Here is a 27,897-nt window from a genome sequence, read left to right as displayed (position 1 = left end):
GGGCTATACATGCACTTCCACTTCGAATTTTCAATTACACAAATCTCGGAAATTAGTGCCTCATTGCACCTGAAATTGCTACTTTATGTATGCTGCAGCGCAGCAAACGTTGAATAACAGTTTCATTGTTGTACGTGTCCTGAATGCTGATATTGGTGCACTTAAAAACTCGAAGTGATAACTAGAATAAGGATCTCACAGCGAAACACCTTAAAATGACCTAAATGTTGTTGTGTAGCCCAGCGTCCTTGAGGAAATAAATAACTGTCGCTAAAGTGGAAGGTTCGTCGCCCAGTATGTCCCTAATGCTGTTGGGAAGGGCACAGACATAGGATGTGTTCCACCGATGCAGTGGTTCCGCAAACGTAGTACATTCTGTGGAACTGCGTCCCACCAAAACTATGTGAGATCCTTGTATGGCCTGTCCTAAGGCGAGAAACCACCTTCTGGTCCCGTAGTTTCGACATATCCGTCCACTTGCTCGTCGTTCCTTTGATTCTTCGGATGAAGAGGGATTGGGATTGGCACCACTCTGCTTCCCAGGCTTCCCACATTTTGCTGACTATCCATCGCTTTATGTTCTGTAGTGGCACTCCGTCGGTGTAACGGGGGCCAGCTGGTCCAGACTCTGCCAGGCTGTCGGCTTCGCTGTTTCCTGGGATACCGCAGTGCCCAGGGATCCAGGAAAACACCGTGTTCGGAGGTGTGGCCTCCACAATACCCTGTATCCAGGGGCGAGTCAGGGTCTCCGATGTAAGGGCTTGTATCACGCTGTACGAATCGGATAGCACCAGTATGGGCCGGTCCGAGGGTGTTGTAACGGCAACAAAGATGACTGCAGCTTCGGCGGAGAAAACCGAGCACTGTGGCAATAGGCTGCTACTCATCGGTGCTGAAATTCCGGCTACTCCAATTCCGACCCCGGCTCGGGAAAGCGATCCGTCCGTGTATATGTGGGCATGGGTTGGGTAGTCCGAGCCTAACAGTTTGGCTACTGTTCTCTTCAGCGCTGCTTTGTTATCTCCATCCTTGAACCTGCTCTTTATCCGACTCTCGATTTTTGGTGGAGGTATGCGCCAACTTTTGTCTCCGTGTACCTCGGAGGAGTCTGCTCCCCACATCGAGGAGAAAGATCCTGTCATTTCCGGAGGTCATTGCGGTAAAGGCAGCGGCTTTCGTTGCAATTGCTGCGGTTATACGATGGTGAAAGGGCAGAATACCCGCTTCGATGCATGCGGCATCGGCGGGCGTTGACGGAAGAAGACCGGAGACAATCCGAACGTAGGTGTTGAAAGTTGGTGCAGAAAACTTCAGGTAAGTTCAAAGATCGTTAGGAAAATTCAGAGAGCTTCGGGATAGTTCATGGCAGTTTCATGACCATCTGAAAATGATGAAAACTTGAGGGAAGTTGAAAAAACGTCAGAAAATTCTGAGAACGTCAGATGCGTTCGATTAGCTGCATAATAATTGCAGGAACTTTCCAAATGTTAAGCAGAAAAAGAAAAGATCACAAAATTTCGGGAACATCAACATCATGAACATCAGAAAAATTGCGGAAGATGTGAGAATTTTATGGAAATTCGAAAAATTTAAAAGAAATTCCGAAAACATCAAGATTGTCATGAACGTGCAGAACAACATGGAAGTGTAAGATCTTTAGGGTGGGCTCCTATAGCTTTAGGGCAGCTTCATAGATTTCAGGAAAGATTCAAGAATTTCAGTGAAGATCCAAGAGCTGCAGAGCAGTTCAGTTAAGTTAAATGATTTTAAGGGGAGCTACGTAAAGTAAGGGCAGCTTTTTGATTATTAGGAAAATCATGAGAACTTTTGGGAAACTCCGGCAACTTCAGGAGAATTTCGAGTACTTTAGGACAGTTCCATTAAATTCAGAAAAAATAGCGAGAACCTTCAAGAAGTTCTAAAAATTAATGACAGTCTAGAGAGTTTTTCATAATCTTTATTTGGTAGGCCCAACCAATTATAAACCATAATGGGGCCGATTTTCATCAGAATTATAATTAATTTTACATCATACTGGCAATCAACCTTTAAACATTATATAATTTATAATAAATAATAATGTAACGGTGCTATTATAAGTCCAAGTGTGGGAGCATGTCTAATAATTTCCTTCCACAAATAACTGATGAGAGGGTGCATTGTCTGCAGTAATTACTTAAAGCCAGAGTTCACTGATAGTGACTGATGAATCTTGTGAAGGGTCCTCGTTGCCTGACTGATTGTTACTTTGTATTTTTGATAGTGACATGTTTTTCACTTCGGAGTAATTTAGTTTGTATAGATGTTTTCTGTAGTTTCAAAGTTTCTGAATTTTTCGTTTCAATACTTAGCAATCTTCTTCTTGAGAATGATCAATTTTACAATAAGGGCATTTTATTTTTGTCAATACTTCAAGAGCATGTTTAGTACAATGCTGAGTAGTATGTCCAATGTTCTTGCAATTATTGCAAAACATTGGTTTAACGTAATATAATCTAGAAGGAATCGACACCCGATTTATCTCCAGAAAATCTGGGAGCACTGTTCCTGAAAACGTAATCCGTATATTTGTTGAAGGAATGTATCGTTGTTTGATTGTGGAATAATGAGCCATGCTAGTTGTCTCGAGCTGGGACGGGGCTTGACAATCGGGTAGCGATTACGAGCCAATTTGCTGTCAAATCCGAGCCAGTTGCTGATTGGTTGATTTGAAAGTAGCAATCGTTGAATAAAAAGGACAGAGGGATCACATCAATCGGGCTGGCAGTGATGCCGGAATCAATGTTGACGTCAATAGCGTTGTTAATTGTTTATATTTGCGAAAGGAAAGTTGGAAAATAGGGTCCACGGCGTGCTTTAAGAGATGAATATTCTTGTTTGTTTATGGTTGTTTTTATTGTGTTTAACAAAAATTATGTACAAGGTGCTAAACTGCGGTAGAAACTCCGAATCAAAGTAAAATTAAATAGAAAAATCATTTTGCAATCCTGGCATCATTGGTCAACTCCGTAGAAACACCATGCACTAATTTTCCACAGGCATTCATCAAAAACATTAAGAAGAGTGCGAAGCTGGAGTGTCAAGTCCCGTCCCGGGTCTCGAGAACTGCCACCGAGCCCATATGGTGTTCTCTAAATTTCCCTATCCTCTTTTGTTTCACGTCTGTAGTCCCGATGAAAGGGTCCGATATAACGCCAACTACTTCAACACGATCGGAACACAGCAAAAAAATAATTTTGATATCACATCAAAGTGGATGCACTACAATCATGTCGAAAATTTCATGTAATTTTTATGACCACATAAATAAACAAATGCAGTAAAAGCAGCGTAATGTCAGTTCATGCATTGTATTAATGATAATTTTGTCCTTATTTTTTTGCTGTGAATGTATACGTGTAGAGATGATTGTATAGGTGAACTTTTGACTGAGTCTTTTGCATCGCTTCGATTGTTCATAGTCACTTTAAGCTTTTGGTCACTAAGCTTTTGAATTTCGAGCACAGATTTGTATTTACTCTGCAAAATATCCGGGATTTGTAACGAGTTCAACGGTGTTTCAAGGTCACGGCTTCAGCTGTTTTAGGATATAGTTTAATCCTTGGAGAGAGATATTTTTCATGTCAATGAAAATGGTTACGCAAGGCACTGGTAAAATAACACTATTTGCCATTGTTCTATCAACTGATGGGGACGATTTATTTACAGAAACGAAGCGAGCACACTTTGATAAGCGTTTAAAAACGAACTGATTACTTCACCTAATGATGGTCAACTGACAGTCTAGATAGAACATTGGGAAGTTTAGAATATAGAGTATGATTGTATTGTCGGCAACAATGCTACAAATGCAAAATGGTACATTCATCGAATGCTCTCAATTAATAAGGGTGAAACTGCATCTAGAACACTAAAGGGCCACCCACATTAGATCCGTTTACGTTGCGTTGACGTAAATTTGACAGTTAGACAATAGATTTAGCTGTCACTTTGCCGCAACGCGTCCGATCCGGATCTAATGTGCGTGGGCCTTAAGTTGAGAGCACGCAATAAGCTAATATTCGACAAGCAATAAGCTCAAAATGCGAAGAATAAGAATAAGAAGAAGAAGTACTGGAACATTATCAGAAGAATAGTGAGAAATCCAGGTAAGTTAAGAGTACTTCCGTAGGTACTTTGAACAAGTTCTGAGGAATGAAAGGAAATACCGAGGATTTTAAGCAAGTTTCATGGACAGTAGACTGATGCAAAATTTGACTTTTTCGCTCCACAGTGCTTAAATGGTTTCAAATTGGGTCCTGGTCAGTCTCCCAAAGTTACAACTCATTTGGATAGAAACAGACTTCGCACAAGCCATTTGAAGTTTACATGTAAATTACTATGGGAAATCTCAACTTTTTGTTCATTTCCTTCTAGTGTTTTTCCAAATTGAGCTGCAAAACAGTTCGATGGCCATTCTTATAGAAAAAAGAAAGCTACAACTTTGCTGAAGATCGTTTCCATGTAAAACGAGACAGGAAAAAGTTATTAATTATTTAAGAGATTGGTAAACTTATGACATGATCAAGCAGCTGCTCTGTAGGCAACACTGTATTTTGCAGTGTGACATAGTAGCCATGATTTTTGTGTCCTATTCAACGCCCCAGAAACACCAATGTTGCCTGCTGAGCAGTTGATTGAGCAAGATCATAAGACATCAGCGTATTGAACCATTGATAACTTTCGATCCTACAAGTACAGTTGAAAGTTTTTGAAGCAGACCGATATGATGAATTATTAGATAAACATGAACAAAAATCTTGGTTTTACCATAGTAATTCCCATACAAACTTCAAATGGTTTGTGCCATCTCAGTTTATCACCAAATTGGTTCAAATTTTGAGAGGTTAGTCAGGATCCGATTTGAAATCGTTTAAGTATTGTGGAGCGAAAATTTCAAATTTTGCATCACTCTAATGGACAGACTGCGGGATAGTAACGAAGCTTCTGTAAACTTTCGGTCACTTCAAGAACTTTAAGGTGGTTTCATCAGCTTCAAGTAAACTTCAGGAACTTTTAAGAAACTATTGGAACTTCAGAGATATCCAGAGAGCTTCAGGAAAGTCAAGAAAACATCAGAGAAATTACGAATATTTTAGGAAAATTGTGAAAGCCTCCAATAACCTCAAGAAAGATAGATATAGCAATTATCAGGGTAGCTCAGAAATCTTAAAACTGTCACAATAGCTTCAGGGTCGTCCAGACTTTCGGGCAATTATTATAACTATTAATATATAAATGTTCAAAGAATTCAGGACTAAACCATGAACATCAGCAGAAACTTTAAGAAATGAGAAACTTTGAGAAGAGAGAAACTATAAGACATTCATGGAATTTCCGAGAAGTCCAGAGATTATCAGGGAAGTTTAAAGATTTTTAAGACAGTTCCATTTATCTCAGTACCAAGAACTTCAAGAGAATAGCAAGAACTTCAGGATGACTTTGAAAACCTCAGGATAGTTCAATAAACTTCAAGGAAATTATAATAAGTTTACACACATTCAAAGAAACTCAGGAAATTTCCAAAAACTTCAGCAAAGTTTCAACAATTTTAATGAAGATCAGAGAACTTTAAAGAAGTTTAAAGATTTTTAAATAATTTCATTATTTTCAGACATGTTTCAAGTATTTCGAGGAAAATCAGAGATCTTCAGAACAGCTCCATTAATTAATTGCGGCAACTTTCAAGAAGCTCCGATGAATTATGGAATATTTCGAGAATTTCAGGCATGTTCTAAAAAATTCTGTAAATATGTAGAATCTTCAGAGAGGTTCCATGAATATTTGGAAAATTACGGGAACGCTAGAGAAGTTCCGAGAACTACTTGAAAAATTAGGAAGCATAAAAGAAAATTAGGGATCTTCTTGAGCATTTAGGAAACTTCAGGGAAGATTTGATATTTTAATAGAAATTTCATGAGCTTCAAGGAAGTATCGAAAACATCGGAAAAAAATGTTGGAGCTTCAGGATAGATCGAAGATCTTCAGGGCAGTTCTATTATCTTCAAGAAAATTGCGTCAACTTGCAGGCCTAGAAAACATTATTGAAGTACAGAGATTTTTAGGGTGATTCCAATTACTTCAGGAAGCTCCGAAAACTTCAGAAATATTCAGAAGTTCGGGAAAGTTTAAATATCTCGAAGAATTAGTTATTTTGGTTAGGCTTTCAGTCAGATTTTTGTACAGTTTCATCACCATCGTCAACATTTCGATCCAGAGGTTGAGATCTTCATCAGGGCTTATTTTAATTGAAAAGCGTTAAGATTTTTTAGCTGAACGGAAGACGGTACATCTTTATATACTCTGAAGAATGCCAAGCCCAAAGACCTAAAGGTTGGACATAAGATATCCTAGCGTTTTGATCCACCGATAAACTTAAAAATCAATGTTTGAACAATTAAGTATTTTCAAATTTTATTTACCAGTGCCCCAGTTTTATTTATAGTGAACTAATTTGAGTGTACATTAGGGTGGGTCAACTTTGAATTCCCTTAACAACTTTTACCCAATGCGTATTGAAAATGAGGCAATAAATTTTCGATTGATTCGTCTTTTCATAGATAAAACCCTATTTTTTCGAAGTTCAAGAAGAAGAAATCTTCATAGAAAATTCGATATGATCCATTACTGCAACCGATTGATATGATCCATTACTGCAACCATTTTTTAAATTTCCAACCTGCCAATATTGGAATTTGCCAATATATTTTCCAAATTGTAAATACCTTCGTTCGTCTCATTTAAAAAGATGAATTCATAACTTGCTAAGCGAACAACCTCAATAGAAAGACCCACCCCATCGACCGCCAAACATGAGTGCAAGGTGCAACTCGCTGCAAAGTAAACAAATTTATAGCAACCTGTAGCAAGTAATCCGCTGTCTATGACCAGTTTCAAACGCCCAAACACGGCTCCACAAACTCGAACCGCAAGTGTGTCTCGTCGTTAAATCTGAAACGCCTCTGGGATCCACCTCGTAGAATTCCATCATACATTCATACGTGTACAGTGCCATTCAATTAGCCCACCTACGAGCAAACTAGACCACCATTCTTCTCGCATCTCATCTCGATGGAGTACGGCTGGGCAAGCGCGGCAAACGACTTGTTTTCGAATTAAGAGACACATAAAAAAGGACGCTAATTTACGGTTCAACAACTGGACAATGGACGTTAATAAAGTGTTCTTACGCGCGGTGCTGCGGTGGGTACAACTTTATAAAATTGGGGTCAGGATAGGAGATTTATTTGAGAGGATTCGTTAGTCTTTGGTTTCCTGGCTGACTTCGCCTTGCCGACGACTAGTTAACTTCCTCGTGGGTTGGTTTCAGTAGAGATAAGCAAATCTGAGTTTTTATTCTGCAAGCAATCTTTACGATCGTTTTGTCGCGAGTCAAGGCTGCACTGCTGACTGCTTGGATGGATTTCGTTGTGGGTTTGAAATATGTTCACATAACAAACTGGGGGTAAGTGATCTGAAGTTTATTATATCGGAAAATCTTCAGCCTAGGTTGTAAAGTCATGTTTAACTACTTGTATAGTTGTGAAGATGGCAGTTTGGGAATTGAGTTCATTAAAGATATAACGGGTCACCCACGGGATGGATCTTTAAAGGACTATACATTTCATGTGGATCTTCTCCAAACTCCTCTGTAAGGGAAAAATAATCTCGCACAATCTGATTTCCCTAGTAAATCATCGACTAACATTCACTGACTTTCTCCTGAAAGCTTTTTCTCACCAATATTCCACCGAATGAGACCTTTGCAAATAAAATAAAAACCGGAAAATTGCCCTAAGCGAAATTTTAACCCATTGGTCATGTGCGAAAACCTCTGCTTTTTAAAATCTAATAAGAAACCAATGCACTTTTTTCCACATCCCACCAATCAACGGACCCCAATGAGGCAACCAAATCATCTTCGGCAAATGCCGCGCAAAATCACCAACCCGCCAACCTCTCCACAAAGTGGGAAGTGACTGTGTGCTGCCTGAACCATTTCAAACCGAGACCAGAGCGACGACGACGACGACGACGACGATGAGGGTGACCAGTTTCTCATTAATGCAAACATTAGACTCACTTTCCGCTCTATCACATGCTGGGCCCATGAAGAGGATTGCAAAAATTATGCGCCATCGACGCCGTCGTCGTCGAGACTGCCGCCAAAGTCACGCTTTCGGGGGGGCCGAAGAGGTTCTACGCCCAGAAACTGGCGACGGCGTGCGAGCTGAGAGAGATCACCGGAGGAAAACAAACATAAATCACCATCAGCTGGGGCCCCACACTCGCACGCGGATTAGATTTAGACACTGCCGGCTGACTGCGGCTGTGCGGTTTCTTTTCTTGTGTGTTTTGTGATCCTACATGCAGACAATCTCCTTTGCCCAGCGGGGAGCTTCCAGACAACCTCACCAAGTGGAGTTCTCCCTCTCGCGTTCTCTGCAACAAATTTCATAATTTCTGGCAGATTATTGACATAATCAAATCGTTTAGCCTGTTCAACATTGCGCCATATGGCCAGCTAGCAAATTGACGGTTATTAAAACTACACTAATGATCGCGCGTCTCCATGGTGGTAATTATACCGGAGCTGAGGCTGGGAGTGAGGAGTGAATAGTGCGGCAGTCGCTTGCGCCAGCATTGAAGTCACTTCACATTCTCTGAGCCGTTTTGTAGGCACCGACTAGGTAGCTATTCGAAGCACATGGTGCTAAGTGTAGGTTTCATCGACTCATCTTGCAGAAAGTCAAAAGAGATACCACCCACGCACTGTGGAAGAGGGGCTTGCCGGACCACGCCAAATTTGAATCCCAAACGAACGTGATGAGCTTTTTGGCGCCGAAATCTGTATCTTAGCTTCCCACTTGAATTGTCTTGTGAATCTTCCTGACACATTATTACGCTCAGTTTTGGCCCAACCAACCGTGAACTTGCATCAATGACTCAATCACCATCCTGAAAAATGTTGAATTTAAGCATCCAATCGACGCATTCGTTGTTCCCCAAAGCAAAGTGCCCCAAAAGTCTAATCTTACGATTTATTCCTATTCACGCTAATCCCCGCATATTGTGGCACGAATCGGCTTCGTGCTGTAGCAAAGGTCGAGCCCCTTTCCGTCCGGATCAAAGAGCAACGCTTGAAAAAGCCAATTTTAATTGTCTGTAAGCTGACTTAATTGGCCGTCGACGACGACAGCCAGCACTTTCAAAAGGCTAACAAATTACCGATCGATGGGATGACACAAAACATCCAAGGCCTGACCTTTCGCTCTAATCGTGATTTTTCATAAATGCACCCATCAACAACAATTCGATAGTCCACGCAAACAATGTGCCTACACGCAATTCAAAACTTCAAGTGACTTCACTTAGCCTCCCGAATCGAATGGAATGGATCGCACAAAGCCTCCAAAGCGATGCAAGTGTCTAGTTTATAAAAATTAGTACCGATCGATAAAATGTTAATTATGCGCTCCTTATTATGGCACCAGTTTAATTGATAATAAAACTCCTTTGAATTTGCCATTCGTCGAACGCCCCCCTTCACTTACCATTCACGTGCAGGACCATTAGCTGACCGTAAAACTGTCACCAATTAATCGGGTGATCTATTGAACAATACAGTGCTTGTGCTTATTAGAAGGAGGCGGGGAGCTCGGTATGCTAATCCTTTCAAAATCTGCTAGATTTCACTCTCCATTACAGCGATGACGATGACGACGACTACGACGATAGCGATGAAACTACCTTGAGTGACCTCCAGCATCCATTAGCGAAGGCGCGCGTAGTTTGTTCATATTAGCGACTCATATGCCTACCTCTGTCACCACCACGACCACCTCCGACAGTGATAATAAACGTCTAATTAAATCACTTCAACTCGTGCACTGTGCACGGTACTATACGTCTCAGATGATGGGTGCAATATGAAGTGAGCCGAGGTATCGGGTATCACATAGAGCTGAGCTACGATCTTAGGGTCTAGCTCTGAAAGGGAGAAATCTAAGCTCGGCATGAATAAGCAAGCAATTATGAGCATTTGTGTAGAACCTTATCAGCTTAAATTCAGAACTGCTAGTGCGAATAAGCCTTTAATCGGCACTGCTTATGCCAACAGGCTTTGAATGTATGACAATCGTTCGAAAAACAAAAGGTCGAATGACAAATCGTCTAATGACAAAAGGTCGAAAGGATACAAGTTCTAATGAGGAGAAGGGGGACAAAAGGTCGAATAATGAGAATTGGAACAGAAGGTTGAATGAATAAGACGTCGTATGATTCAAATAGGGACAAAGGTCGAACGATTCAAAGAGGGACAAAATAAAAAGGTCGAATGGACAACACGTCGAATGAAAAAATGTCTAAGGAACAAAAAGTTAAATGGACAAAAGGACGAATGATTCAAAGAGGAATAAAATGTCGAACTATGAGAAGGGGGCCTCTCTTAGTTCAGTCGGTAAAGACACAGCTACAAAGCAAGACCATGCTGGAGGTGGCTGAGTTCGATTCCCGGTTAAGCCAAATTTTTTTATTCTCGGCTTTCCTGGATATTAAGTATGACTGTACCACAGACAAACAGACGTAACTCTTCATTGTGTATCTTCGTTCATGCATTTAACGGTTGATTTGAATATTATCAGTTCCGCGAACTACTCGCCGCAGCGCTGGCATCGGATCACTTTGACGTTTCTATATATTCTATAGAAATTTCATGCAATATTGTTTACGAGTTAGCGAGCAAGCTTGTTTTCCGAGAGAAGCCAGATAGATGTCGCTACTGAGGTTATATGTTTTGAGATACTATGTTTTCAAGAACAAGTTTTTCAAAGAGTTACGTCTGTTTGTCTGTGACTGTACTTGCCACATAATTATATTAATGCAAAAATGATACATCGATTCATCCAGCTCTCAATTAATACGTGTGAAAGTTTATCTAGAACACTAAGTTGAGAGCACGCAATAAGCATATTTGCGATAAGCAATAAGCTTGAAATGCGAAGAAAAGAAGAAAAATAAATCATGATGCAGAAAGTCAAAACAAGAAGTAAAAATGGTACAGCTCTGAAGCTCTCAACTAATAACTGTGGAAGTGTATCTAGAACACTAAGTTGAGAGCATGCAATAAGCTAATATGCCATAAGCCATAAGCTTGAAATGCGAAGAAGAAGAAAAATATGAGATGGGGAACAAAAGGTCGAACGATTCAAAGAGGAGCCAAACAAAGAGGTTAAAAGGACAAAACGTCGAATGACAAAAGGTCTAAGGTACAAAAGGTTGAATCGACAAAAGGTCGAATGACTCAAAGAGGGACAAAAGGTTGAACGATGAGAAGGGGGACAAAAAGTAGAATGATGAGAAGAGGGACAAAAGCTATTGGAAAAAAATGCCGTATGATTAAAAGAGGAATAACAAGCCGAATAGTGATATATTTTGTCAGAACAAAATATGCCCATTTTTTTTTTTTCCTTAATTTGTTTTCCGTCGATCTTGTTTTCTGTGCTGAGTACCAATGCTACGGACGCCAGAGAAGCAGCTCCCACACCTGGACCCTACCTATCGACCCATCAACTCATGAACCGGGGACCAACGGCTTTACTTCCCTTCCGAAGGAAGGCGTGATCAGAGATGTTATGCCTCAGAACATCCCGGTGGCGCCGACTGGGATTGAACCCATGCCTGCTGGGGTGAGAGATAATCATGCTTACCACTACACCACCGGCGCCGCTGTGACGCCCACTTCCCAAGTAACACATTTTCATGGAATTATGTTAAGTAAACTTCTTTACAACCAAAACCAGTAAAAGGTTATATAAACTGTTATAGAGCTTATGTGTGACTGTGCTTGGGTTGACCAGATGGATAATAGTTTGTTTATTTGGAAGGCTCAATCGCATTAACTTTACGGAGCCGATAGTTCATTGTTCTTTGTTTGTAACAAAATTCTCTTAATTCTATGTCTAGTAGGAGTTGACCTCGCGGCTTACTCGAGGTTAGAGAGGTACATTGTCGAAGGATAGGATCAGGGGAGGAGCTTGGGAGATGGATAATAGTATAAAGAATACTTGACAAACTTAAGACACCGTTACGTTGAATATTAAATGAGCAGTGCAAAAGGGTCTTTTTTTTGCCCCGGCGTCACTTTAAAAAAGCTGTAACTTTGTAACGAAATATGGTAGAGACTTGAAATTTCCTCATTTTTCTTTACTTTTGAAAACGAACATTTTACTGCAAAAAGAAGCTTTCAGTGGCCTTTAGGAGTGGCGCTACAAAAAAGAAAGTAAGAGGTTGTACCCAAGACATGACCGTAGATTTGACGTATGATTACGTGCTCGGTATCAATATTCGACGGCTGTGTTAGGGAAACCAGTTTTTCCTATCACGGAAACGCCTCGTTTTATGATAACAAAATTACGCATTTTCGTGCACAAAACGCACGGATTTTTTGGTTTATTCAATAGATAGTAAAAAATCGAAAATTTATTGGAGGAATTTCATGCTCAAATTATCCAATCGCGAGATATCAAATTCGAGATTTTTTTGCTTTTTCTTACGTCCTGGAGAAAACCTTACTTTAATTCGGAGTGTTTCTGGTTAATTGACAAGGTCATGTGGTATTCGGTCTCTGCGAGAATTTTTATTAACCACTTCAATACTGTTTCGCATTTGACGACAAACGTTTGGTTGCTGGGTACATTATCAAAGAACTTTGGGGTGATGTGACTGGCAGCAAGGTGAGCGAACGTTCAATGAAAATTATCTCTTAAACAACAATAATGATCTTGAAAAGAATTGTTTTGTCATGACTGCACGGTGATTGTCGCGAGAACGGATGGTATTCGATTTTGAAATCTGTGTGAGGGAAAGCGCATTTTGCAGGCAATCAGTGATAATTTAGATCACCACTGCAGCAGTTGGACATTTGTGATCTATTGAAAATTGAAAAAAAAATGTTAATTTTTTTAGTATAAAAGTGCGATGAGCGAATAAAATAAATAAATAAAGTAAAATTAGAAAATAGTAATTGTGTTTTAAAACCCAGAATAGAAAATACGAAACTATTAACGAGGTCATGTCCCCATTAATCAACTGGTAATCGACATTACTTATTATAATAATAATAATAGTAATAAGAATATTTGAACTTCCCTAATGAGATTGAATTCCCCTTCGCAATCTCTGATTGGTTGAAGTGTAAAAGCCTTCAGCCGAGCAACAGCAACAACCACCCGACTGAACGACGAGCAAGCGAGCCCTCTCCTTCTTCTGGAAGCGAGAGTCCCCAAGCGAGCCCTCTGTCGACGGTAATCAAGGCAACCACCGAGTACCGATCAGCAAACACCAGCAGCCTACTACGATCGAGAACTTGGCACGGAAATCCCTCTTATTTAAATAAGCAATCCAGCCAAATCTCGAGTAGGATGATGCCCAGTTACGGCAATTTTAACATTGCCTTGTTTATAATTAAAATCCATCCGCTATTGACAGAGTTATAAGTAGTCAAAAGCCAACCACTTTTCGTAATGCGGTCGATTTTGGTTATTTGAAATTGCACTCCCAATATGTTGACAAAACACGTAATCCTACGTCAAAAGTGACACATTGTGCATTAGGGTCTAAAAAGACGCAGACTGCGACTCGCTCCCAAAAATCAATTTTTGAACCGATTACCACGTTGACACCGACTTCAGCCACCACCGGTTAGTGGTCGGAGCTGAGATCTTTGTGTGCCTCCGGCTTGGATAGTCCGATGTTCGACAGGAAAAAGTCCAGGATGGAGGGATTACCCGGCGGAGAGATGAAAGTTGGTTCGTCCGGAAACTGCACAGTGTACAGTCCATGTTGTGCATGGTCGAACAAAAGACATCCGTTCCGACTCCGCTGGTAGTTCCGCCAAGCTTCATGGTGGGCATTCAGGTCGCCCCCAACGATGAATCGGGAGCTAGTACGAGTGATCTTGAACTTGTTTGCAAATCCGTTGTTGGCGGCACACTGCCGAGGGCAGTAAACAGCGATGAACCGGACATTTCCAGTTGGCGATGCAACCTCCACAGTAAGAGCCTCGATGATAGATGTACGGATGTGAGGCAGGGTGTAGAACTTAATTCCTTTTTGACGACGACCGCAACACCCCCTCACCCCACCCCCTGGAGCTGGTGTGATCAAACCGGATATTGTTGTGGTCAAGTAACCAGAATCTATCGCCGCAGCAAGCATTCAAGGTGACGATAGTTAGCGGTGTAGACGCCATACTGGATGATGAGCTTACCGAGTACTTGGATCTGCTCGGGCTTATTGCGGCACTTACGAAGAGCACCGGTCATATTGACGAAAATTTCCATCAGTTCATCCGCTGAGAATCAGGGTTGTTGTTTTGCACTGTTGGTTGTCTTCATAATCCGGTGGAGATGATTGTCCAGCAGAATCACCGGAAGCTTCTTGACGGGGGCAGACCGCACCCATGAATTCGCTTGTCCTTGAAGAGGTGGAAAGTCTTCCGCCCAGAAAACCGGTGCCTTATCCTTCCTTCGTTCTGGTTGATTGTTGGTAGACGCCTGTTTTCGGATGCGCTTGAAATCCTCGCGTTTAGAGCACTGCTTGTCGGATCCACAGTTGGCGCATTTGGACGCCACAGCTCCATCCGCAGCACATTCGGAGGTGGTGTGGTCTTGAGCGCAATTGCCGCAGCGTGGCTTAATGTTGCAGTTGCGGGTGCCGTGTCCAAAGTTCAGACACCGTTGGCACTAAGTCACATCGCGATGGCCGCCACGGTATTGCCCCAAAAGGACGATGATGGAATTGATGGATCGGATGGCTTTCAACGCGTTGAGCGTCACCGTTCCCTTCTGGAAGTGTACCAGGAAATGGAAATCCGGATTCACCTTCACATTCTCGTCCCTCCTTGTCATCCGATAGATGCCAACTTGTACCGGTCCCTGATTTCAGCTTCGATAAACTTCGGGTCGAAGTTTGGTAGGCTCCTGATGAACGGTTTCTCACCGGAAATGTCGTGGGTGAAGAATTCCAGCTTGGAAGTCCTCAGGTGGACGACGACCAAGTCATACTCAGCTTTCGTACAGAGCACTACCTTGGTGCCAACTCGACCCATCTTGAATTCGGCTTTGACGCCCAGTGACGCCAGATCCGCGATGAGCTCGTTAAGATGGGCATTTTTTACTACCAACGGAGGTAGCTTCACCTTTGCTGATTCCGGCAGCATTTTCGTTTTCGGCAGCGTCACCGAAATCTCCAACATCACTGCCATTCGTCGCAGTGACTTCGTCGTGACCAATCGTGCCATCTGACTGACCCAAATTCTTCTACCTCATCTTGCTGCGCTTTTCCTTCACAGTTGGCTGGGTATTCCCATCAATGGGAAGAACAGCAAACCTGTTGGATATAGGTACACCCAAGCTTCTTTCACCGGGCTTCGTGAGCGATGCTTCCTTATTTCGACTCTCACACACACACACACACACACACACACACAACACACACACACAAACACCGCGGAAGAGAGAATGCGAACACTATTGCAACGACCTTTCCGAACAACTCGAGAGCACCAGCTAAAACTGAACTGAACTGCTTGATGGTCAAGCAAAGATTCCTAATAAGCATTTTTAATTACTTTCCGCTTATATATCCTCCGATTGAATTCTAGAAACTTCAAAACAAATGTTACCATGTGATAACACGAAAACATCAAATTTTACAAGGTAGTAGGCGATTTGTATTCGACGGTTTCATCGATAGGTTGGTTGCTATTGAATATGCTGTAGGTAACGAAATTCTTCACATTTAATCCTTAATTAATGTTCCTTAAAAGTCACAACTTGAATGATTTAACAAAATTGTAACAAACAAATTTGAAACAAAACATGTCGTTCCAATTGTTTATCTTTTAGTTTAAAACCTGAGGAGTCTGTAAAAAATATAAAAGGGTTAGGTTTTACTGAAATTTTAAGAATTAAAAATATTTTTTTTTTCGATTGGATGATGATGATAATGATGATGAATAACTCCTAAAGCGTTTATAGACAGCTCTTATTGTTACCGTTATGTTCATGCGTTTAGAAAATGTTTGCTTGATGTATTGGAAAGTGCCATTTTTTAAGGTTCGTCATGTGCACCCAAGGAGTGAGTCACTCAGCACAGTATGCCGAAAGTTAATTCGGCACAGCTTGGGCACATCCATCGGCACACGTTCGGCACAATCTCGAAGGCATTGGATTATTTTTAAAATAAAATGGGTGCATCGCTAGACAGCTGTCATTGAAGTTTGACTTCGTGTTTCAGAAAAATACTCTTACTGTATATACTAGAAGAATTCAGACCAGCAATTCACTTCTCGGTTCACATTTAAATTCGAAATGTAGGCTTCCGACGGCTATCGATTGCTATCGATGCCGGTCACAAGCCTTTCAGCTACTACGCAAATGGAGTGTATGTACGAACCGGAATGGATGAACAATTTGGATTGATTAGATCATGCAGTGGTGGCGGTTGGATACGGAAAACTCAAAGGAGAAGATTACTGGCTAATCAAGAACTCCTGGTCCAACTACTGGGGCAACGATGGATGTGTTTTGATGGCGGTGAAGGTTAACAACTATTTCCTTACCACCGATTCGACGTATGTTAATATGAAGTAAAAATTCTGTTTAAATTAGAAATAAGTAAAAGAGTAGTTTTATTTTCGGATATGTGTCATCTTATACGAGATGATATAAATGGTGTTCGATTTTTGTAAAATAAACTAAAAATTGTAAGTTAATTAGGTTGAGTGCAAGCCATAAAAATTCTGTGTGATTGTGCCGTAAAAAATAGATCGGTATTGTTCAAGTGAGTTTTGTTTGGTAGATGACCAATTGACCGAGTGCTGGTGATTTGCTGTTGAAAAGTAGGGTCGTTGCAAGACCGAACTATTTTTCACGGCACAATCACACGGAATTGTTATTGCTTCCACTCAACCTATTTAACTTACAACATACTCGAATTCTCCCGGATCTCCAACCCGATGGCAAAACCGAACGTCTTAGCTTGGATCTTCCTTTTTGGCATAATCCATTCCGACGTCGAAAACCTCCGAGAGCTTCTTGTCCAGAATCATCACCTTCAGCAGTTCCTCTTCCAGATTGAGCAGAAAGGTGTAGTGCTTCTGAAACGTAGGATTGACCATGTACCCGATTGGGACGCTGATGTCCACCGTGTTGAAGCTCTTGTCCTTGACGAAGGCTCGCCACGATTTACATAATTCACCAGGAAAGTTCTCCTTGGAGAAGACGCCCAACGTTTTGTCATCCTTGGATCTCTTGATCGCCTCCAGCAGCTTTTCAAAATTGGCCTTGTCTTTGTCGTTCTTATCCCAAACCAGCAGCTGAACCGACGGAATGCCCTCCTCACCGTCCTTCTCGATCTGCTTCAAGAAGTAGATCTTCTTGTTGGTCAGGAAAAAGATGGACATTCCGCACAGCACCGTAATCGTATCGGTCAGCTAGCAATGGGCGATCTTGGATTGAAACAAAAAATATCGATTCTTTTGGTTCGATTAATCGATTTTTAGAATCGATCTCAAACACGAAAAAACGACTGGATAGATCCTTTTCATTCGATTTTTGATTCGATCCCAAAAAAAAATCAGTGCATTTGCATTTGTAATTTAATATTGATTAATTTTGTCTTCACCTTTGCACATCACTCTCCATGAACATGGACGTTGAGCTGGTGGATACATTTGCAATTTTAACGCTCCTTGATCCCCGTTTCAAGACACTGTACCTGTAGTCGTCCGCTCATGCTCGGGCAGTTAAAATTGTGTCTGAGCAGATCTATAGTACCGAAAGAGTATACGATGATATGCACACATCTGTCCCCCCACCAAAAACCAACCAGAAGCCTGTGGGATATTCATGATGAAATGGTAATGAAAGTTATTAATCTACACATGTAAAAACATTTACTTCTTATGACACATTTCAGGTTCATCAGTCCTCTACTATGTCAGAACTGGATCGCCATGGGGGCATATCGGCAGAATTATAAAATTTCTTGCATCAGCCTGTTTTCTCACGTTCTGGCGATCCTTTTCAAGCATGGGAGAAAATTCGTAGTGAATATCTCCATGTTTACCCCATTGCTCGAGACTATTTATCAAGAATGGTAACAAGTGTTCTGTCAGAGAGGCTATTCTCTAAAACTGGTGAAACCACACAGAATCGATATCGGCTCAATGCAAAACGCATGACTCAATTAGCTTTCTTGGGATCCCTCTCGGATGAGTTATGGGATATCTGAATTAAGTACTTTCCGTACTTACCTGCTTTTACACTCCGACCATCTAATAGTTTTGTTTTTTTTTTATTCGGTCATTTAATACCAATAAAACGAATATTATAGCCTGTTGAATTACTCACTTCATCAAGTATCAAATAAAAATAGTCATTTACTTTATCCTCATCATTTTTGCTTGTTACTGTCACAACTTTTACTGCGTACGTACTAGACAATTTATTTCTAAATGATATCAATCATCACACTAAATGACTATAAGTGAAATGTCATAACAAGAAAGCTTATGTAACGTAATATCAATTTGACTGAACTTGGCATTAATCTGCACCAACTTTCCTATGATCCATTATATTTGAAACATTTTTGTGCCATTTTGAAAAAAAGAATCGATTCGAAAGATGAATCCATTCAAAATGATTGATTAAATCGATGAATAGATTATTTTCAAAAAATGAATCGATTCACTAAGATCGATTCTTGCCTCAAGATCGCCCAATGCTAATCCTAGCATCCAGGTCTACTGCGAGGTGGATTTGCTAAAATGTAATGTAATGTGAGAAAAATTTTGACCCAAGATTGGTGTGCGGAGTGACCTACCCCTTGTGTGCACCCCATTTTTTTAATCCTCTCTCAGGAATCTTGCTTCTATTTTTTTAACACCACTTTCTATGTAGAATAGATTTTAAATATTCAGTTGATTACTAAATTAGACATCAAAATATTGATATTGTGCTACATTTATGAAATATTTAAGCGATAACAAATTTAGTTTTGTTATTATTTTGATAATCTTCATACTCATTTTTGTTATGATTACTGTTAACTCGACCACACGGTTGTCACGATTATATCATAATATCAAATTATGTTTTCATTTTGTTTTCATTATCTGCTCAGGTCTCATTTTTGTTGCTCGTATGAGCATTCCACTAACAACCCAATTCATAACTTTTATTAATCCGAAATGTATTTTTTTTAATATACCCAAATTAAATCTAGAAAATAGATAATATTGGAATTGAAAAACAAAACGTTTTCAACACGGTTGACCTCTCTGGTTAAAATAATACTTGAAATACCTCAACCAGTATTATTTTAACCAGATAGGTCAACATTGATCCTGTTCTGAAGATCTCCAAAGAATGTAAATTGTGTTCCTAGGAAATTACTCCCTTGGACGCCGATTATCCTTTTTAAAGCAATTTGTTTAAAAAAAACCCCTCTTAATTCATTTACTAACTTTAGTTACAATGCAATAACAAACAAACTTCTCAGTTGCCAAGAAACCAATATTGTAAAACTCTCAAAATATTTGTTCTATTTCAATGCAAGATCAGTTGTCTACAGAGTAATAAATCTAACAACAAATAGCTACCATCGACCGCATTGTGCGGCGCTCTTATCGTCCCTACTCCGTGTCTGATCTCCAGAACCTCCACCGATTCAAGTTCAATTGGTGTCGTACACCTCAATGTACAACCACAGTCAGCAACAACAAACAACCAATTGATCGTACATCAAGATCGTATCGAAACCTCCGACATCTTTATTAATTGCAACCAATAAAATTTACGTTTACTTTTCTCGCTTCTCGTTCTTCTTGAACCATTTGCATCCTCTCTCTCTCTCTCTCTCGCTCGGTCAGTTACCAGTTACCACCCATGACAACAGCACTAAGATTTTATTTTCACACCAACAACGGTAACGTCTGCGGTTTTTCGCAAGGAACACACTTTATTGCACCAATATCGAATGCACTGATGAACCGTACCCATACTTCGAGACCAAAACCACCATCGTCGGTGTCGCCGATATGGGGGTTCGAATTGTTGAACCAGGCAGCAATATGGTCTGTGGTTGAACAATCAATGTCACAAGTCTCGCAAACCGCAAAAAAAAATCAAACTAACAGTTTCATTTTTCCATCCTTCTTCAATTCCAGGGACAACCTGTACCGGCTGTCGTTGCACCTGGACGTGCGGGAAAAGATGCCCTGGGAGGTGACCCCGGCGATGCGAAACACTTGCCTGGATAAAGGCCAAAGTGAGGAAGCCTGCCGGAACCACATTATGGTACTGGAGAACTTTGGCAACCGGGTCTATGTTTGCGGAACATATGCCTTCAGTCCGTACTGCTCCTGGCGGCAGATGGAGAACCTGACGGTGACCCGGTACGACAAAGGCGTCGCCAAGTGCCCTTTTAGCCCGTTCGCCAACAATACGGCCCACATGTCCGATAACGGGAAGCTGTTCGTTGGAACTACGACGGATTTTTCCGGATCGGATCCAGCCATTTTAAGAGCGGAAGTGACCCAGGAAACTAGCCGCATGCTACGAACCAATCAGTACAACTCCAAGTGGTTGAACGATCCGCAGTTTGTCGGAAGTTTCGAGCATGGTGAATTTGTGTATTTCGTATTCCGGGAGGCTGCGGTGGAGTTCATAAACTGCGGAAAAAATGTGTACTCCAGGATAGCTAGGATCTGTAAGAACGATCCCGGAGGTACTCAGATCCTGAAGGACAATTGGACGTCGTTCGTGAAAGCTAGGCTGAACTGTTCCCTGCCCGGAGATTATCCGTTCTACTTCAACGAAGTCCAAGGAATGGTCTATTCTCAGGAAGAGGGCGTCCTGTATGCAACATTCACGACTCCAGAGTAAGTATGCTTTTGGGATTGGTCTTGCATGGGGGTCTAACATATATGTTTCCACAGGAACAGCATTCACGGTTCGGCAATTTGCGCCTTCAACATGTCCGCGATCCATACCGCATTCTCTGGAGCGTTCAAATATCAAGAGTCCCTAGGTTCCGCATGGCATCGGCAGGATGCTCAGCATCGTGATCACTTCGAATGCCACGCTGGACCGACCGCTCGCCATGTATCGCTGATCGACTCCTCCCGGTACCAACTGATGGATCAAGCTGTGCAACCCATCACCGGCCAACCACTTCACTACGCAAAATTGGAACGATTCAGTCACATAGCGATCGACGTGATTCCAACCAAACTGCACGAACGAGTTCACATAATCTACGTGGCAACGGACGCTGGTCTGGTAAAGAAGATCTCCGTCCTACCTAGAACCAAAACGACCTGCGTTGTCGAGATCTGGCGTCCGGAGCCAAGCAACGAATCCAGAATTCGAACGATACAGTATGTGAAGGAAACGGACTCTCTGTACGTTGGTACGGATACTGCCTTAAGTCGGATATCTTCACATCACTGCAATCGTCATTTGTCCAGATTGAGTTGTCTGAATTCGATGGATCCTTACTGTGGGTGGAACGAGTTGCAGGAAGCTTGTACGATCGCTCCGAATGGGGATACTCTCGCAAAGTACTGGATACAGAATGCCACAGAATGTCCTGTTCTCACCGCTCCCGTTGATGGAGGATGGTCTGCCTGGTCCGAGTGGAGCAAATGTGCTCAATCCAACGGACAAGTTAATCCGATGAATACAAACGAAGACTTCTCCATCAACACGGATGCCTGCCTGTGTAGGACCAGAACTTGCGATAATCCATCACCCAAGAATGGAGGTCGGTCTTGTACCGGAATGAGTATAGCCGTTACGAACTGCACCGTCCATGGTGGATGGACGGACTGGAGCGCTTGGTCAGCTTGTTCACAGACCTGTGGAATGGCAGTTAAGACACGACGTAGAACTTGTGGTAATCCAAAACCTGCTCACGGAGGACGAGTTTGCGTGGGACCAGATCGTGCGGAAATCTACTGTTCCCATTTACCTCCATGTCCAGCACCGAAACAACCACCAATTGACGGAGGTTGGGGACCGTGGGGAGTCTGGGGAGAGTGCAGTGCTCCCTGTGGAGGAGGATATCACATTCGAAGAAGGAAGTGTGACGATCCAGCCCCGCAGAATGGAGGAATGGAATGTCCCGGATGCCATTTGGATTATGAAGTTTGCAATACCCAGCAATGTCCGGATGTAAAACGAACTGGAGCGTGGACACCATGGCTAACGGTGGCCAACGGAACCCTTTCAAATGGAGGCTATGTTGAGAAACGATTCAGATATACTTGCAAGGCTCCGATCGCGGATTCGTCCCTGCTGAAGATTAGTCCGAAAGAGGAAACCAGGGTGTGCCACGCGGATGGATCGTGCCAGCGATCCAGCGATGCGGGTCATGGAGGAAACGAAAGTGAAGACGGTTGGAGTGAGTGGAGCTCGTGGAGCAGTTGCAGTGCTTCCTGTGGAGGAGGTCAACAGTTCCGGACGAGGAGCTGCGAAAAAGCAGAATGCGATGGAATCAACAGGATGGCGCGAGCTTGCAACACTCAGCCCTGTAAAGGTTGGTGGTCTGTTTCGCACAAGCTTTGTGACCGTTTTTCATGATGTTTACGCTTTTTTACAGGTGAATGGGGATGCTGGAGTGATTGGTCGCCATGTTCGGTGTCTTGTGGCCTTGGAACGCGTACTCGCTCCCGACAATGTCTTTCGATGTCGGGCAACGTAGTCTTCGGAAATGATTGCGAGGGACAAAGTACTCAGTACGATACCTGCGAGATGCCCAGCTGCGATTGTAAGTCACTGTCACTGTCACTGTTAGGTTCAGAAGAATGGTAGAAGCTAACGTGCCATGTGTTTATTCTTTTTGCAGCCTTCCTCGGTTGGGGCGAATGGAGCGAATGGTCTACGTGCAACTCAGATGGTGAAAAGGTTCGAACCAGAAGGTGTCTCATACCAACGCCAGATCAAAAGATGTGCCAGGGCAGCGATCGCGAGATTCGCAAGTGCCACATGGAAATGAGTAACGGTAAGTCGAAAGTTTGAAAATCTCCGGGAAACGGTACGAATTTGGTCTTGACAATTTCCAGAAATTCCTCACGCCCTGACCGCCGGAACCTCTCCGGTAGCGGCCATCATTGCTGGAGTTGTGTTTCTGATCATCATTTGCTGCGCTGGGACCGTTTTCATCACAATATACTTGATGAAGAAGAAAACGAAAGGAATCAAAGCGATCCAGGGCTCACCGTGCTACGGGTCCTATCCGAATCAGTACTCATCGCTACCGACGAAAGATGTAAGTATGCAATTATGTAAGTATGAGAATTTTGGTGAAGACGATCGATCGGAGAAATAACAATTGGATAGGCGTCTAATTTGGGGTGTTCTATTTTCCTAGTCTTCCATTCTTCTGCCAAACTAAAATTGCAAAATGCTCTATAATTGTTTAGTGTTCTCGTATTCTAATCATTGATTTCTTTATTTGTAAACCTAGTTTTCTATATTCTAAGCTTCTACACAGCAAAAAAATAATTTTGATATCACATCAAAGTGGATGCACTACAATCATGTCGAAAATTTCATGTAATTTTTATGACCACATAAATAAACAAATGCAGTAAAAGCAGCGTAATGTCAGTTCATGCATTGTATTAATGATAATTTTGTCCTTTTTAGCAAGTAATATTACACCATATTCTCGACCTGATTGTAGTGCATCCACTTTGACGTGATATCAAAATTATTTTTTTGCTGTGTACTTCTGTACAGTGCTGTACATTATCAAAATCAATTGAACATTTTTGATGAAAATGAGAAAAGCCGCTTTTCGCTATCAAAAGGACCTCCTTCGAATGGGTGATATCAGTTAGCTTAGTCATTTGAAGAAGGCATGGATCATTCTCATTTGAGAAACCCTTGATAGGGGAAATTGATGTAATGTCGGCCTAAATGCCCCTAATTTGGGCCCATACATAAATTCATCAATGGGCTAAATTTTCAATAGCGACCAAAAATATCCATTAGTACCGTCCCAATGACGCGTTCATCTAAATAAAAGTTGATAAATAGCAGAGTTTTAGCCATGGGCCCAATCTTATATCCATAGGCTAACATTAGAACCATTTCCCTTATCATTCAATTGAGTGTAATCTACACACAAACGGAGCTCTGGTCGACATTCTGGCGAAAAATCTAAGCCAACCCGACACCAACCTGACGTCTATCATGCCCCAACCCGATATTTACCCGACATTGACCTGAAATACACCCAAATTGCCCCGACATTAACCCGACATTGGGTCGACATCTACTTTAAATTTGGCTTACATTGATCCGGCGAGGGGCGCGCACTTGCAGGTATGAGTGCGTGATTTTTAAAATACATCGTTGTAATTTAAATAATTTGAAGATAGTTATTATTTGAATTTAAATAAATTTAGCTATTTTGAAAGTAATGAACAAATAATTATCGATAATTAATGTAACGAAAAATAATTTAAATTTATTGAAAATAATTAAAATATTAAATTTAGTCAGTAATTAAAGTATTTAATGAAATTAAGAGTATATTTAAAGTAATGAATGCAGTAATGGCATGATTTTAAATATTTGGTCAGCAGGCTGCGTAGTATTGAAAATCTAGTGACGAAATTAATGTAAATGATTTACCAGACCAGATCTCATTTTTTTTCTTCTATACATTTAGTTTTTTTTTCGAGATTGGCACCGCTGAGATCTCAGTAAAAATAAATGCCAAGCTGGTGGTGCTACTCTCGGCAAAACAAAATCTTTCGCTGTCTGTCTGTCTGTCCTTTTTGGCTGTCCTGTCTGTCTGCCACATGAAACTTTGCCCAATTCCAGCTTCACAACAACCCAAAACTGCCCAAATTCTCACGCGTTAACCTCTTCCGTTCCAGTACACCGAAAGCCAGAAACCAAAACGCCAGTCATCGTTCAACGGCCGGAACGATGCCAGCGGATCGAAAATCTCCAACGGCCATACAACGCTAACCAAGTCGAACAACGTTAACGGAGGAGTGCTCGGTAGCAACACACCAAAAGTGCTGTCCAAATCGTTCAACGATCCCGACACGGCCACCATCAAGCGGAACTCCCACGGGCTCAACAACATCCGACACGCACGGCAACTGGAGCTGGAAGAGGAAAAGTACTGACCAGAGCTGCCCCTGAATGTGATTCAAATTCCAATCGAATAGAAATCCGAGCAAATCAAACGTAAAATGTTGATGTTAGGGAAATGTTGTTGATTTTGATCGTTCAATTTTTATTGTCCAACAAAAAAGAATGTGATCTCATCTGCAGGAAGTGCCAGAACAGGAAACGGAAAATAGCAATTTTTGAAGGAGCAGAGGAGACCAACTCGTTTACAACCTTCCCGACTTGCATGCAAGAAATTTAAATGATTCCGCTAAAAAAAACAGTTGCATTGGAAACGAGTCACAACATTTGCATACAACTTCACATACACACAAAATACGATTCATTAAATACTAGAACAAATTGATTAGACGCAAGGCTGATGAATTAAGATTTAGGAGTTTTTATAGTATTCGCAGTACTGGTTAGATGATAGATTTTACTTAACGAATTGTGAATTTTAACAAACAAGTTAAACAAAAACACACGCTTCAAATCGCTGATAACCGATGACGAACGAGGGGCTACAAATATTTAACCAAATGATCACTATATATTTTACGGACAGAGCGTTGTGCTCTACTTATGCATAGTTCGTTTAACAAATGTTCAATTTACACGCGTAATCCCAGAAAGCATAAAAGTAGCACCTGGTGTAGCTAACAACTCGGATAAACAAGAAAAAAAAAAGAAGCTGATGCTCTGTTATCAACGATAACGACGACAAGCGAAAATCAAATCTGTGCCATTAGAGTAGTGGTGGAAAGAGGAGCAGTATGAGTAAATAAAAGCAATTTTAGCATTTTGACATTTTAAATCTATGCTTAAGGCAGTTTAACCATAGAGGTAACTCTAAGACCACTGGGTCCCGAAGAAAATCATTATTATTTTTGGCTCACTCAGTACCAGAACAACGGTCCCAAGCAGTCCCAAGCTATTTCAATCACCCCTGCATGTTCTGCATGAATCCACACACCCCTGATGTTATCTGTCAAACTTTCATAGCGAATCAAAACAAACATAGTGTAGTAATAGAATTTCAACTAGAATAGGGTACGTTAATCGTTTGCTTGGGACCAATAGGCTACTAAAGTGGTGAGCCAATTTAAAATCGTTAGTTTCGTATTGATTGTTGGTTTAACGTTTTTCGAATCAAGTTAGTTCTATGTCAGGATTGAAAAGTGAAATTCAATTTTACTTGTGATAGAAGGTAGCTCAAATTGAGCAAATTTCAATAACATAACAAAATATATGCACGTAAACACGCGATTAATCAAAATCAAAATATAATAAGTTCAAACGATAGACTTGACATAAAAAAAAGACATATTGATATCAATTTTGTAAAAAGACATTCGAACTTTTTTACGTTAAGGAAAGGAAAAATAAACAAAAAGTTTTGTTAAGTTGACCCTGGAACATTGCTAATTTATCCGAAAGATCATGTGACGTCTAGCAAAAATTTCCAGTTCCTGAATAAAGATAGTTTTGTTTTAGCCCGGGTTTTTGTGAAAATATCAAAAAATTATTCCAAGCATGAAACCTCACACGCCGTGTCCGAAGTGGTGGATTAATCAACTTTCACGTACATCCGATTTTAATTTGGGTGCTATAACATCAACCGGTGGAAACCAGGTTGAATAGAGAACACCTTAGCTTGATTTCCATTACATTTCATCTGATGTTTACTTTTGACTCCTTTGTTCCAAACCAGAGACGATCTTTGGTTGGTTGGTTGGTTGTCTTTATTAAGGAGATTTTCAGTCAGACGCTGGTTCATCTCCGGCAAGAGACGCGCGAAGACTGAAGCTAAAAGTTCCACGCTTTTCCTCGTGAAGCGCTCGTGTTTATTAACATTGCTCGATTGGAACCGCGTTTGACGGTTCGATTGGAACTTTTGGCTTCAGTCTTCGCGCGTCTCTTATTAAACATCGTCTCTGGTTTGGAACAAAGGAGTCAAAAGTAAACATCAGAAGAAATGTCATGGAAATCAAGTTATGGTGATCTCTTTTCATACAAAAATCCACCAACAATTTCCTCCGAATTTTAAATTTTAAAACCAACCGATTAAGGGATGTTAGGTATGGAGGTAACTCTAAGACTAGTAGGTCCCGAAGAAACGAGCTCAACTTTTTGGCTCAGCTCTGGTACTATCTTCGGTCCCAAGCTAATCGATGCCCCCTTCGAAACATAGGAAAATCCACTAACCCCTCATTTTATCTGTCAAAATTTCATAGCGAATCAAAACAAACATAGTGTAGTACTGGAATTTATACTAGAATGGGGTACGTTAATCGATTTGCTTGGGACCAATAGGCTAGTCAAGTAGTGAGCCAATTTAAAATCGTTAGTTTCGAATTGATTGTTGTAACAACCCAGCTCTGTCCCGTTCTTATTTTCGGATTAATTATCCCGTAGTTGAATAATTGTTTAATAAATGTATAAAGATGTCTAATTAAACATTATTTCACATGATAATCAAGCGTCTATATACACCTTTATACCATCACTGTTTAAGGAAGTAATGATGTCTAATAAACGCTGAATAATCAACAATTTGATCGAACAAGCTCTGTTACAACTTTTGTAAGTCGAATAAAAGCTTATCGGCATACCTTATTCAACACCAAATATTTCGATGTTGTGGTTGAATAAA

At 41.1% G+C, this 27,897-nt stretch overlaps 1 protein-coding gene across 2 annotated transcripts in view; it reads left to right on the top strand.

The window, feature by feature from the left end:
- Sema5c (Semaphorin 5c) overlaps window positions 1-25,847 on the top strand; it is a 535,902-nt gene extending 510,055 nt beyond the window's left edge. The window contains exons 5-10 of one of the 2 annotated variants that reach the window (XM_065235169.1): window positions 20,276-20,989; window positions 21,047-22,647; window positions 22,711-22,878; window positions 22,957-23,112; window positions 23,174-23,379; window positions 25,001-25,847. In XM_065235169.1, the coding sequence (XP_065091241.1) occupies window positions 20,276-20,989; window positions 21,047-22,647; window positions 22,711-22,878; window positions 22,957-23,112; window positions 23,174-23,379; window positions 25,001-25,258 (3,103 nt within the window). In that variant the 3' untranslated portion in view covers window positions 25,259-25,847. Of the gene's footprint in view, window positions 1-20,275; window positions 20,990-21,046; window positions 22,648-22,710; window positions 22,879-22,956; window positions 23,113-23,173; window positions 23,396-25,000 lie in introns of both variants that reach the window. The other variant, XM_065235170.1, reaches the window with a different exon arrangement.
- The last annotated feature ends 2,050 nt before the right edge of the window (window positions 25,848-27,897 follow it).

The sequence above is a fragment of the Ochlerotatus camptorhynchus genome, unplaced genomic scaffold (genome assembly GCF_037179485.1).
Source record: "Ochlerotatus camptorhynchus isolate MF236.1 unplaced genomic scaffold, CSIRO-AGI_Acam_v1.1 ptg000466l, whole genome shotgun sequence".
NCBI lineage: Eukaryota > Metazoa > Arthropoda > Insecta > Diptera > Culicidae > Ochlerotatus > Ochlerotatus camptorhynchus.
Note: the sequence above shows the minus strand (reverse complement) of the source record. Positions and strands in the feature narration are given on the sequence as shown.